Here is a 14349-nt window from a genome sequence, read left to right as displayed (position 1 = left end):
AAACCTCAGCAGGATGACCTTGGATGTTCTGACCTTGGCTAGGTAGTAACCGATACCTCTGCATTTCATAATTTTCTTGTGAATGAAGTGGGTGGTAGGGGCCACCTGGGAACCATGCTGTGGGGATTATGTGGGGCTGGCCGCGTGCCTCTGCTCAGACTGGCGTAGCAGAACACCACAGATAGAGTGGCCTAAACAGACCTTTATTTCTTGCAGTTTGCCAGCTGAGAAGTCCGAGGTCAAGGTGCTAGCAGATTCAGCTCCTGGTCAGGGTTCTCTTCCTGGCTTGCAGGCAACCACCGTCTCACTTTGCTCTGATTTCTTCCTCTTCTTTTAAGGACACTAGGCCCATCCTGAGGCCCTTGCCTTCAGGACTTTGTGTAACCCTGATTACCCCCCCCCCCCCCCGAGGCCCCACCTCCAAATACCATCACACCAGGAGGGGGAGAATAGGGCTTCAGCATGTGACTCCATAATACCATGTGTGCTTACCACAGTGCTGTGCAAGTGTGTGTAAGCTAGAGCAGCATTATTATTTTCAGAGACAAGCCATTGGCTGAAGCTTCTAGAGTAGCATCAAGAGCCTGGGTTTCTGCTCCTGCCTCCTGTACACTGTGTGACCTTGGGCTGGCTGCTTAGGCTCTCTGATCTTCATTCTCATAAAAATAGGCCCACCCCGCACAGGGCTGAGGAGAGGGTACAGTGAGTTAATACAGGTAAGCCTAGAACTCATTCACTCGTTCACTCATTCCTCCTCTGGCAGAGAAGTGCTCCGCTGGGGGGATGAGGACGTGGAGCGTGATGGTGAGGATGCTGACGGTGGGTGTGTCTGTCTGCCCCGGCTGCCATGACAAGCTACCACACCCGGGGGGACCTGAATGCCAGATATTTACGTTCTCACACTTCTGGAGGCTGGAAGTCCAGTATCATGGTGTTGGCAGAATTGACTCCTTCCGACGTCTGTGAGGGAAAGCTCTGTTCTGGGTGTTCTCGTACATGGCCCTCTTCTCCCAGGATGGCGGACTCTTCCCTCTGTAGTGCTCTGTGCTCAGACTTCCTTTTATAAGGACACCAGTGGTACCAGGTGAGCGCCCACCCTAATGACCTCATTTTAACATAATTAGCTCTTGAAGACCTTGTCGACAAATAGATGACATCCTAAGGTACTCGGGGTTAAGGTTTCAGCGTATGAGTGGGGGGCAGGGATACAGTTCAGCCCCTAACATCAGGGAGGCCACAGTTTGCAGGCTCTGAGGCAGATGAGGCCCTGCCCTCAGAGCATTTATATCCCAGAGGAGGGAGACGGTACGCAAAGAAACAGGACAGGAATAGTGTAAGTACCCTGAAGGAACTGTAACGAGGAATGGATGGAGTCACGGGGAGGGCTGTCTCAGATAATGGGGTCAAGGAGGGAGATGACATTTCGTGTGACATCTGAAAAGTGCAGAGCAAGCACCCGAAAAAATGCTTCAGGAGAATGTGAAGTGTGGAGCTCTTCTAGGCCACAGGCCTCAGACTTAACAGAAGACGGGGTGAGGAGGGTATGAAAGGAAAGCAGTTATCAAAACACTGTGGACGGCCTGAGAAGCCCAGGAGGAGCGACACAGCCCTTTGGGGTGACCACACCCGGGTCGCATTTGGGTCTCCCGTCCAGCTGCCTCTGCCTTCCAGGTGAAGCAGATCATGGAGGAGGCCGTCACACGGAAGTTTGTCCACGAGGACAGCAGCCGCATCATCTCCTTCTGTGGTGAGCCCGTGGCCTGTGGCCTTGAAAGTGGCTTCTTTCTCTGTGGGCTGACCTGGGGGAGTGGCATCTTTGTGCAAGCAAGGGTTCTTAACTGCTTTTTTGCTTTGTAACTCCAACGTTATTTTCAGATTTCCAAGGGGCCCCATTAGGGAATTTGGAAATACAACAATGTCTCCAGAAGACATTAAGAATGGCCCCCGTGCAACCTACGAAGGGTTAATCACTGTTGATGCCGGAGGGCCTGCTTTCCCCTCTCAGTTCACAGCCACCAACCCACACCCCTAGTGATGTGGGTCTCGCATCTGAGGAATGGCTCCATCTGAGGAATGGCTCCGTGCCCCTTCCCCCGCCCTGCCTATGGCTGTTGCTAAATAATGGGAGGGGACGGATGGGCTTTAAAAATTCAGGGAGTGAGGAACCATCACACCATCCTGAGGGATCATGTCCAGCTGGCTCAGCACCGGAGGCAGGCCCAGGGCTCAGAGCATGACTCAGACGTCTCTCCTTGAATCAGCTTTGCTTGCAAGGCTCCAGAAATAACCATGCTGCCAGGTTGTTACTATACTTCCACCTCGGTTACAGGCTACAGACGCAGGTTTTGCGTGTCCCCGGAGTCAGGATTCTGTTTCTACGTATCAGTGTGTACGTATAAGTGGGGGAGTTTCTTTCTCCCTAAAAACCTTTATTATTTCATGACTGGCATGTGTTGGGGTGAAGGACGTGCTGTAATCCCCCTCTCGTGGCCTTGGTCTCATAGAGAGGCCCGAGCGAGGAGACCTGACTGGGCCCTCGGCTTCATCCAGATGGCTGGGCGTACCACCTGTGGGAACACACGTCATGACCTGGGAGCCTGCTGACGTCAGTTTGGGCCCTTTGCAGCCAGGCCGACCTGGGTTCACATCCCTTCTCTGCCACTTGTGTGTTGGGTGACCTTGGCAAAATTTTATGTTTTTTGAAGTGAGATCTGTTTAAGCTACATATATATGTATATTTATATACTTGCATATTTATGTATATATAGAGGAGTCTGTATGCACATAATTACATGAACATGTATGTATATGAAAGGACACATACACACAAATGTAAATATGGGAATGTATTTACCTATATTTTTTTCTCCCGGACATCTTTATTTGCAAAGAAAATAATCGGCATGCCCATTTCAAAATGTGCTACGATACCTACCCATTAAAGACTTAGAGGAATAGAAAGTGATAAAAATCACAATAATCCTCTAACTCCAGCCACAGTTTGGGATGAGGGAAGAAATGTGATGGCACTGAGTAAGGCCTACAGGGTCTCCCTGAGGGGTCTCTGATCCACCGTTCCTTAGGATTCATTGTCAGAAAGAGTCAACCAAGCTGCCAATACCTGGATAGTTACTTAACTTCTTGAAGTATAAATGGATGAAAAGTGTTGTGTGTGTAAGCAAAAATGAAGGTGTTTAATAGATGCTTATCCAGACTATTTTAAGCCCATAAGCAAATTAGGCAATAAGTGGACATTCATTCAAAGCCAAGCAATTACTGGGGCACCTGGCTGGCACAGTTGGTAGAGCCCACAACTCTTGATCTCAGGGTTATGAGCTCAAGCTCCATGGTGGATGTGGAGCCTATTTTAAAAAATTAATTAAAAAAATAAAAGCCAAGTAATTGCTAACAACAACAACAACAACCCAAGACAAGAAATTAAACCAGAACTTCTCAGTATTTGTCCTTGCACACAACATGACCTTGGCCGGGCTCTTAACCCTTGGACTGTTGGCGTTCTCCTTCTTTGGAGTGACGGCGACTAGCACACTCACTTCGTGGGCTTTTTCCACCAGGATTGAGTAAGCTAAAACTACACACTGGTCTCACTGTGTGAGATAGAAGGTAGGAAAACACTAATAGAGGCCTGCTGAAAGTACCAGAAATAAGATTGGGGTCATCAGAGTGGCCTCCACAGGGACTGTCTCCCAGCAGGGAACACTAAGTCCCAGAAATGGAAAGTGATTTGCTTGAGGTCACACAGCAAGTTAGAGGTAGAGCCCAGACTACCACCCAGGGCAGACATAGACACGGGAAATGATGAGTGAAGCCTCTCTTCAAATCCTTCATGGAGACACAGGTGTTGTGAGCACACCATGGGCTCAGGTCTGGTTTTTTTTTTTTAAAGATTTATTTTTATTTGTTTATGATAGACATAGAGAGAGAGAGAGAGGCAGAGACACAGGCAGAGGGAGAAGCAGGCTCTATGCCGGGAGCCCGATGCGGGACTTGACCTCAGGACTCCAGGATCGTGCCCTGGGCCAAAGGCAGGCGCGAAACCACTGAGCCACCCAGGGATCCCCCTCAGGCCCAGTTTTGAATCCCAACTTGGTCACTTTTTTCCAGGTGGCCCTGGGCAATTCGGTTTGCTTCTTAGAGCCTCAGTTTTCACATCTGAAAAATGGGGATGGTTGTCCTTTCTTCCTTGGCTGTGGCAGAGGGAGAATGAGATCTGTAATGCTAGCTGTTACTGGAATCACAGTAGTGACGTTTATGTCACTTTTATCTTGAGCCCAGACAAAGCTCAACAGTCCTGTGGTCTGGTCCCTCCTCTCTCCCTGGCAGGAGCAATAGCTAATGTTCCTAAAGCACTTACTGTGTACTGGGCTCTGTGTGAAGTGCTTTCCATGCATTTTTTCCACCTCATTCTAACAGCAACCTTTTAAGATGCACGTTCATGCTCTCCCCACTTCTCAGATGAAGAAACTGAGACACAAGGAGGGGAAGTAGTTGCTGGAGGTCACACGACTTCTTAGTGTCTGGGAAAGGATGTGGGCAGATAGTCTGACCTTGGGCAGCGAGCATAGGTTAACTCCTCAGCTGTCTTGCTCCCTTTCGAGGGAGTGGAAGGGAGAGAGGCATATGCGGTTTTCCCATGTGAGGCTCTCATGAATTCTGAGATGCTGGGCCCGCAGCTCTCCAAGGCGCCTCTGTGTGACTGAAGTCCTGGGCTGGGTGCATGGGAGTGTGGGCAGGGCAGGGCCTACTGACTGTCATGTCCCTACAGCGGCTGTGGAGGCCTGCGTCCTGCATGGGCTGCGGCGGCGGGCGGCTGGCTTTCTGTGCTACAACGAGATTGCAGCTCTCTTCATGAAAGTGGGCAAGAACTTCCCGCCGGCCGAGGAGCTGAGCCACAAGGTGCAGGACCTGGAGCAGCTGATTGAGAGCACGTGAGTATGGAGCATGGGGTATGGGCAGGGCACGCCCTGCAGAGGACAGTCCCCCTGACTCCACGTTCCTCCCTGAGCTCTGCAAGAACCCATGCCTCCTGCCAGTTCCTCTCTCCGGTTTCCTTTCTGCTCCCCAAACCTGCCAGATTGTTTCCTACCCCAGGGCCTTTGCACATGTTCTACCCACCACCCGGTTCCCATACTTCATTTTCTGTGGCTAGTTTCTTGTCATCTCAGGCTTTGCCCCAGTTAAGGATAAATTCCAACCCTCACCCAATTTTTCTTTTAGATCACTTATTTACTTACTTCCCTGTGGTTATCACCACCTCTAATTACTCTTTCATTTGTTTCCTTGATTCTTGTCTATCTTCCCCGCTTAACTCTGAACTCCTGGGAACAGGCAACTAACATCTGTTACTCCCCATCCCAGTGCCTGGACAGTGCCTAGAAATGTTCAAGACACGATTGTTGAATGCATAAAGTGGCTTTTGGGAGCCAGACCCCATTCTGAATGCAGGAAGACCAAAGTTTAATCAAAGCAGTATGGTCTCTGTCTGCATGGACCAGGTGTCACATTGAGGCCACCATTGAAGGGGAGCCTTGACTTCACTCACATGTCTTAAGAGCTGATTATGTTTGCTGGGGGAGGCTCATGGCCTGAGTATGTGTACCTGAGCACCTTCCACCAGAGCCTCGCCAGAGTCCTAATTGTTCAGCCAAAGCCTTGATCTGGAGCCTGGTCAGGGATGCCAAATAGGTTTCAGCTCCAGTTGTTGCTAGAGGCTGCCCAAAGGACCTTGTTGTGAAAGATTCTAGAGCTACTCTTGGGTTTCACAGGAAAGAATGCTCAGATTGATTAGATGGCACGAGACAGGAGAAAGAAGCACGCATGCCATGTTTGCCTTCTCTGCCATGGGTGTTCCTTCCACTTCACTGGATGGGCAATGGCCCTTGCCTTGCCTTTCAGGCCATACCAGCCCAGAGCTGCTGGCCAGAACTGTGTGATGGGCAGGGCTGTGGATTTTACATTGCCAACTCCCATTAGGAATCCCAAGTGACTCCTCAGCCACTTGGTTTTCAGGTGTCTTCCAGTCCATCTGCTAAATTTCCAGGTGTTTGCTGAGAACTTCTTAAAGGGGTGGATGTCCATCGGCCTTCCATGATATTGGGAGTGACTTTCTAATGGAGGAATTAGAGATACCCATGCCAGTTGGTAAGGGAGAGCCATTCCTTCATTCATGCAACCACTTATCCATGACAGGGAGAGGGGAGAGAGGGGGAGGGAAGAGAGAGAGAGAGAGAGATAGAGAGAGAGAGAGAGAGAGAGAAGAGAAGAGAAGAGAAGAGAAGAGAAGAGAGAGAAGGGAAGGGAAGGGAAGGGAAGGGAGGGGGAGGGGAAGGGAAGGGAGGGGGAGGGAAGGGTAGGGTAGGGTAGGGAAGGGTTTTCCCATGTGAGGCTCTCATGAATTTTGAGATGCTGGGCCCACAGCTCTCCAAGGTGCCTCTGTGTGACTGAAGTCCTGGGCTGGGAAGGGAAGGGAAGGGAAAGGGAAAGGAAGGGAAGGGAAGGGAATCACTATGAGAATCCGGCTTACCCATCAACAGTGTATGAAAGTGTATTTCCCTGCATCTTCATGCTTGTTGGGTATTATGATTCCTCCAACTCTTTGCCCACTTGCCAGGAGCAATAAGGGCTCTTTTGTTGTTTTGGTTGCCATTCCCTTCATTTCCTTGAGAGGTTGCTGTTTGCATATTGGTCCTGTTGGATTTCCTCTTTTGTGAATATTCATCCTTCTTCTTTACTGGTCTTGAAGGTGAAATCAGATCCAGGGCCTCCAGGAGAATGTGCGGAAGCTGCCGAAGCTGCCCAACCTGTCCCCACTAGCCATCAAGCACCTGTGGATCCGCACTGCCTTGTTTGAGAAGGTGCTGGACAAAATTGTGCATTACCTGGTGGAAAACAGCAGGTGAGCCAGAAAGACCAGACGCCTGGGTGTGCTCTGCCGCCACCTGCTGGCCTTCTTGGAAATTGCGCCCTGTTGCACAAAGCACCTTTCGTTTCTCCCCCTTGATATGCACTTGACTTGGAAGAAATTACATGAAGGCCATCTGGATGTTCGTCTCCGAATTAGCCTAGTTTAGGACCTTGGGACAATTCAGGTGCTTACTGGCAACGCCGGATCTCCAGATTAGGAGTGGGGTGTAGGATCCTGCAATCTTAGGCATCTTTCTTCTCCCATGAATTAAGCCTACTGTCTTCTTACTAACCATGGCCCTAGAGGAGTCATTTAGCTTCTCTGTGTCTCTCCTCTCATTTGGTAAGTGGGACAGGGATCGCTGCCATTCTGGAGAAGAGGTGAGAAGGGAAGATAGTGAGTCCACAGCATTTTGGAAATTTATAATGATACTTTCTTACATTTTTTTTTTCTAGCTCAGATCAACTTGGTGTAAATGTTTTGTAGTATGAGCCCTCTTGGCAAGCATTTATCCATCCATTCATTCTTCCAACAAATATTTAATGAGCACCTAGCAAGTGCCAGGCACTAACCTTAGATGTTGGGGATACATTGGTCTTTTTTTTTTTTTTAATTTTTATTTATTTATGATAGTCACACACAGAGAGAGAGAGAGAGAGAGAGAGAGAGGCAGAGACAGAGGCAGAGGGAGAAGCAGGCTCCATGCACCGGGAGCCCGACGTGGGATTCGATCCCGGGTCTCCAGGATCGCGCCCTGGGCTAAAGGCAGGCGCCAAACTGCTGCGCCACCCAGGGATCCCGATACATTGGTCTTAACTGTCATGTTCAAAGCTTGGATGTTATGCTAAGGGATAGGGAAGCTGGGGAAGAATGTAAAATCTGAGACTCTTCACGACCAGTACTCCTTTCCAGCCAGAAGGAGAGGGAGAGAGAGAATATCAAGGAAATACATGAGAATCTCCTCATCTCTTGGTATATGAAAGTGCCTATTTAACCACATCCTCACATAAAATGGGTATTATGATTATCTTTCATTCTTTGCCTGTTTGCCTGGAAAACATATCTGAAAGTATAGAACAAATCCTTCTCTTCATGAACCTCACATCGTAGCAGGGAAAACAGGTAACTAGTAATTGGGATAATATATGATGAATATTCCAAACTAGGTGGGTGGTGTTTAATTTACTCTGGGTGGTCAGAGAAAGTGTCCTGGAATACATGGCAGTTAAGCTTCCATTTGAAGTGCCTGTAGGCATTAACTGGGTAAAGATGTAGGGGAAAGAGTGTTTCTAGCAGAGGGAAGCAGGTGCAAAGGCCAGGAGACAGGAGAGGAACTGGAAGAAATCCAGGCTCTGGAGTCCAATTACACCTTCTCGTGAATTATGACAAGTCTCTGCTCTGTGCCCTAACGTGGGTTCAGGGCCTCTGTAGTTACTGCCTTTGGTCTATGACCTTGTGTTTTCCGCTGAATAAATCAGTCAAAAGGAATTAGTGATTTATTTCAGCAATAACGCCAACCTCTTTATTTATTAAACTTCTTATTTTTTTTTTTTACATTCACACAGAAGTTGTAACATTAGTACAGAGTCTCCCCTACCCTTAGTGATAACATCCTCCATAACCTGCACTGTACCTTCATAACCTATGAAGGTATGTTCTGTGTTATATGGAAGAGGTTTTGGTTCAAGAAAAATTCAGGTCTCCCCACTGGCTGTGGGGTAGGGACACTAGAAACAACACAAATGTTTCTTTTTCAATTTAAACGTTTTTATTCCAGAGCAGAGGTTGATAAACTATAGCTCATAGACCTAATCTAGCTTTCTTCACGTTTGGCAAACAAAATCCTATTGGACCCTAGCCTTACTGATTCATTTGCCAGTCATTTATGGCTGCTTTTGTGCTACAGTGACAAACTGAGTACTTGTGACAAAATCTTACGCTCTTCAAAACTGAAAATATTGTCTAGCCCTTTACAGAAAAAGGTTCTTGACCCTTGGTTTAGAGAAAAATCTCTTCATCACTGTCCATCACAGTCCTGGCTCTCTAATCAAGCCAGCAACATGATATACTTGACTCTGTTCTAACTACAATTAACTGTTCTTTGCTCTGATCTTTCTTCAAATAGAACCTATCCTGCCATTGCCTTTGAAGAAACTTCCCCAGATGGCCTTGTGAGTTCTTTGCCTCTCTTAGTTATTGTGGCCCATGCCAGGCATACAAAACTAAGACATTTCTTGTGGTCATGTGGAATGGTGACTACCTCAGACTTTGAACTCTAACCAGTTTAACATTTCTCTTGATTTGAAAACAGGTTTTCTTTTAAAAGAGTATTTGGTCAGAAAATCTCTCTACTAACTCAGAGATTAATATTGTAATGGAGACTAACCAGGGAGCCAGAGCTGCTAAGGTAAAAAAATTGGCTGAAGGTCTGACAGCCATTCCTGCTGCAGTGCCACCGCCTACTTCTGGCCAGTCTGACAGGCTCCTTCAGGCTTCAGAGAATCCTGTGCGTTCACATTTCAGCAGAACCTGGACACTGGCCAGCCGGTGCCACTTGTTCTTGTTCTGCCTGAGATCTATTAACTACAGCATGTGCTCCTTCTTCCCTGTCCACTTCCATATTCTTGGCAATTACCCCCGTCCTGTTTATAAACCACTGTAATTCATCTACAAGCTTAGGAAATGTTTGAGAGTGGAAAGTATACTGACGAGAATTGAGTAAATGCAAGTCAAGACACACTGCACTCTATTAGCTGGGTGACTTCAAATAATTTGATTTACTTTTCTAGGCCTAAACATCACCACCCTGCATTTAATAGTCATTTAACAATAACGGTTATATCTTGGCTCCATTAATCAGCAGGAAATAGGCAAGTGTTTATTTTTCTTCCTTGCAATGATTCTTTAATACTGCATGACTAAATTTTAGAGAAAAGCAAAGAATAAGTAAATAAGGCCACTCTGCTAATTACCAACAGAGCTGGGATAAATATCCACTCCTCCCAGCTTTAAAATCCCTACTCCCCCACCACCACCCCGATCCATCCAGTTTATCTGTAGCAACTGACCCTAAAACAACATGATCAGAGTTCTGATATCTGAGACTGCAGGAAGGCCCCAAGTGTAGCCCTGACTCAGTCTCACTGAGACAGCAGGGAGAGAGCAAGCAAACTGGGCTCTTTACCTCTGGATTAGGTCTTTGTAAACTGAACTCTGTGTCACAAAACAGTTATAATAATTAAACGAGTTGCAAGAATATCAAGTAATAGAAATGGGAAAGGAAAATAATACATCATTTTTAAGCATGAATGTAAGTAAGCCAGTGGCAGTCTATAATTTAATTGACTGGGACTTGGTTTTTCCACTACTGGGAATACATATTTTCATATTCTACATAACCATGGCTAAATGAGGACAAAAATTGTTCCTTGATTTATGACTCCAGGTCATTTGTAGATTCCTGTCTGATTTTCTCTAATGATTAATGCTTTTCACAAGGATGGGTTCCCAGAAAGACTGTTTTTTTATGAAGTCCTAGACCCAAAAAACTAGTTCACCATTTACCTTGGTTTAGAATTTTCATTTACATGTTGTTCTTAGTTTTCCATTTGTCCTGAATTTTAGTCTTACCCAATCTATAACTAAGAGAAATTGCATAGAGAAAATACTGTAGAAAGATTAAAAGAAAGGATGTTTTTTTAATATGATTTTTTTAAAAATCCATCGACCTGTTTTTGCAAGATTGTCAACTTATTGTGCAATGCTTTTCTGACTTCAGTATCCATGAGATTCTAATTCAGTAAGTCTGGGATTGGGCCCAGGAATTTGAGTTTTTAACAAGCATCCAGATGGCAGCAGGCAGATCATTGGACCACACTGTGGAATAACCTTTAATTGATTACTGTATCGTTAATATCCTACAGGGTGGCACGGTGCTAGGTACTTAGTAATAAATTAATTGAATGGATAATCAAAAGGGCTAAGGAGAAATGAAACAATGTGAGGTGTTCCTTTATTCACTCAGTGATTCATTTTTCAGCCCTCAATGAGTGGCTATCATGTACTGAACTTTATAGTATTGTTTGTGTGTGTGCATAGATACAATACATGTATGGACTATAACTAGAAAAGGCACTTTATGCATACTCTATGCTTCCAAAGAGCATGAGATCTAGTGAAGGTTTTGAGAAACAAAAAATGTCATCTCAAGGTAATATTTAGGTGTTATTAAGGTGATGAGTGTGCAGAGAAGTTACAACAATAAAAATAGAAAAAAATAATGTCTTACCTTTTATATAACTGTTATATTAAATGAGCTATGTGAAAATAAGCTGGTAAGTTGTGAAAGGCCATATATATGGAAATAATAAGATTTATAAATCTCTACCCCCTTTATAGAGATGGCAAGGTCTCCCCATCCCCATTGAGTGTGTTGACCAGATGCCTCAGCTTATCTTCCTTACTCCGCAGGGTAGCGAATTAGATATCTCTGTCTGAATTTCCATCAAACGAAGTATATGTTGCCTGTTTCTGAGGCTTGAAATCTGCAGGACTGAGGCTCTGTGCTAATGATGTGCAACCTGAACTTTAAAATGTTTTACAAACTATAGTAGCTATTAAATAATTACTTGAACTTCTGGAAGTAATAAAAACCCCTGTCTTGAGATTCCTGAACAGAGTTTATCTCTTTACTAAGTATGTAAAATAATACTGTGGTAGGATAATCCTTAAAAATTGCTTCACTGTATCCTTGTTATTTGAGCACTATACATATATTTTTACCAATATTCAGAAAAGAGTGTATGAACTTTTTTCCTAGATTCCTGCAAGATCCAAACTTTACATGACAGTGGACTTCAATAATATTCATGAACTTGCATGAGGTTCATGGAAAGCAGCACATTGAAAATTCTGTGATGAATTACTAGGAGTTTTGGTTGACAAATACTTTCGTACATTTTTCCCTTTGAGATGTAGTATTATTTGGTTTGTGCGATATGTGATTCAAAATAATGAGAAGTGAAAGAAAAAAGGTGAATCCTCTATGTATTAATCAAGGGGTCATCTAGACTATATATCCAACATGACGTTTCCCACACAGTGTGTCTAGTTCTTCAATTGCTACTTGATTTCTTGGTGAGTGTGTCTTCATGTGAGAAAATACAAAAAGCAGAAAAAAAAACTATTTATCTTGGCAGCAAGTACCGTGAACTATGAATTCAGTGAGTCCTAAATATATAGAATCAGAATTGAATACAGCCAACCTAATGGTCTGTTTTGAGAAACATCAGTCCTTTTGTCCCTTATCCTATACGTAAGGCACACTAAATTATTCGGCGTCTCCAAATACTTTCCATGTAGAGTCTGTATTTTGAGACACTTGATGGCTAGGAGATTTTAGGAGCCTTTAACAGGAATATGATGTAAAAATAAAACAAATTCAAGTTAGGAAAATGTTGGGAGTCTGCTCAGAACACCATCAGCATCGCATCCTGTCCTGGCAGTCCGCGTGGAGCTGCAGCTGAGTCCACTGCATGGAAAAGCTCCTCAGTCCAGGCATGCTCCACTTCCAACTTAAACTAAATGTATTAGAACAATATAATGCCTCTAAAAGCAGATTGCACCTTACAGTCTTCGTTCTCAAGGAGTTTAAACATGTCTTAAGAAAGGGTGATGCCTCTTTGGGATTTATGATTATTACTCATGGGCTTTATTGCTCATTCTGGTTTCCCACTGAACACCCGCATCACATCCACCGCTGAGCATCCAGAGGCAGGCTCGTCGCTTCAAGTTGCTTTGACAATCATTAATCCTAGAGTCTGACTCCATTGTTCTGCATGTATTACATAGAACTTCTATGGAACATCAAACATATTTATTGATAGGAGAAAATTGTGTCTTTATGAGCGTTTCTGTAATGAAACAGGATGAGGGATGTGGAAAGTCACTGGCAGTTTCAGTCCAAGAGGCTCTCTTCAGGAAGAGAAAAATGGAAATGTTTTTATGAACATGAAATAAAACTCTAAAAATGATGAGATGCTCTTCTAATACCCACTATTCAATAATAGATAGTCATAGTGTCCTTTGTGAATGAAGAGGGCACTGCAGATTCTTTCCGGTTGCCGCAAGTGTTAAGTGTTCACAGTTAGAAGCAATGAACATTACACACCTCTCCCCGTGTTTCCTCACAGCCTGGACAGTGACTACTCTCACAGATGTTAAGACCCTTTCTGTGGTTGTTAGAAGGATACTGATTACTGATTTAGGGAGAAGTTCTTAATCTCTTCCTGCATCCCGGTCCCTTCCCTTGACAGACATCAGTGCAAGTGAAACAGGGTCTTAAGTTTAATACCATTGACAAGATAACCCTCCCTCTCTGGAGCAGTGGCTCACCATAAGGCTATTACCTTGTTGGCCATGTACCATATCTCTTTGCTGCCTGCTAATGCTTTGCTCCTTTCTTTTCTTTTCTCTTTTAATTTGCATTTAGAAGAGCTAGCAACCTCACTTGGCAAAGCTAACTGCTGATGTAGCTAACGATAAAGCACTATGGCATCACTTGAATGTCAAAAATTAGAAGAAAATAAAGAGCTAACATGTATTACCGTATTACTTATTTTTCCAAAAGCCAGAGCCTACTTTAATTTTGCCAAAATTGTGTTGGAGAGTTACTTCAGTGTGGGCTAGGTCCTAGCATTTGAATTATATGGAAAGGTCAAATTAGAAAACTACAGGGGGTCCGAAGGAGTTGATTGAGAATAAAGACTGTCAATGCGAAATATAGGGACACTTGGAATACACCACAGCAAGAGAGGGCTTAATATTTTACTTTGCTTAGTTTAAAATCGGAAGAAATCAGTTTAGATAGACACAGCTTTTCTATAAAGGATGTTACGGAAGCCAAACCTCCCAATATACTAGGTAAGGATGAGTATGGTTATGTAAGTATCCTAATTATGTACCTGCCCAAAGTGAAAGATTAGGTTAGTTAATGGACAACAGAGTGATTTCACATAGTTCTTCCCTTTAAGGGACTTATAGTCTACTTCAATCCTTTTGTGTTCTGAAATATGTACATCCTTCTTTCTCTGCAGTAGGCCTTGCTAGTCTAAACATGTCTATGAATTCAGCAGCTTCTTCTCCCTAGAGGACTGGAGAATATGACACAGAGTAGGAATCTGAAATTCCAAAGATGACTTTATAGCTCCCAGACAAATGGAGCTTTCTACTAGAACTTTAAAATTAAGGAAAACCGGGATCCCTGGGTGGCGCAGCGGTTTGGTGCCTGCCTTTGGCCCAGGGCGCGATCCTGGAGACCCGGGATCGAGTCCCACGTTGGGCTCCCGGTGCATGGAGCCTGCTTCTCCCTCTGCCTGTGTCTCTGCCTGTCTCTCTCTGACTATCATAAATAAATAAATAAATAA

At 44.7% G+C, this 14349-nt stretch overlaps 1 protein-coding gene and 1 pseudogene across 2 annotated transcripts in view; both read left to right on the top strand.

The window, feature by feature from the left end:
- The window catches only part of LOC140597400 (small G protein signaling modulator 1-like), a 49661-nt gene that overhangs the window by 19850 nt on the left and 15462 nt on the right, over positions 1 to 14349 (top strand). The window contains exons 3-6 of one of the 2 annotated variants that reach the window (XM_072745665.1): positions 1672 to 1747; positions 2330 to 2389; positions 4787 to 4949; positions 6764 to 6916. In XM_072745665.1, the coding sequence (XP_072601766.1) occupies positions 1672 to 1747; positions 2330 to 2389; positions 4787 to 4949; positions 6764 to 6767 (303 nt within the window). In that variant the 3' untranslated portion in view covers positions 6768 to 6916. Of the gene's footprint in view, positions 1 to 1671; positions 1748 to 2329; positions 2390 to 4786; positions 4950 to 6763; positions 7268 to 14349 lie in introns of both variants that reach the window. The other variant, XM_072745666.1, reaches the window with a different exon arrangement.
- LOC140597390 (FAS-associated factor 2 pseudogene) overlaps positions 7265 to 14349 on the top strand; it is a 61239-nt pseudogene continuing 54154 nt past the window's right edge.

The sequence above is a fragment of the Vulpes vulpes genome, unplaced genomic scaffold, assembly GCF_048418805.1.
Source record: "Vulpes vulpes isolate BD-2025 unplaced genomic scaffold, VulVul3 u000000643, whole genome shotgun sequence".
Taxonomy (NCBI): domain Eukaryota; kingdom Metazoa; phylum Chordata; class Mammalia; order Carnivora; family Canidae; genus Vulpes; species Vulpes vulpes.
Note: the sequence above shows the minus strand (reverse complement) of the source record. Positions and strands in the feature narration are given on the sequence as shown.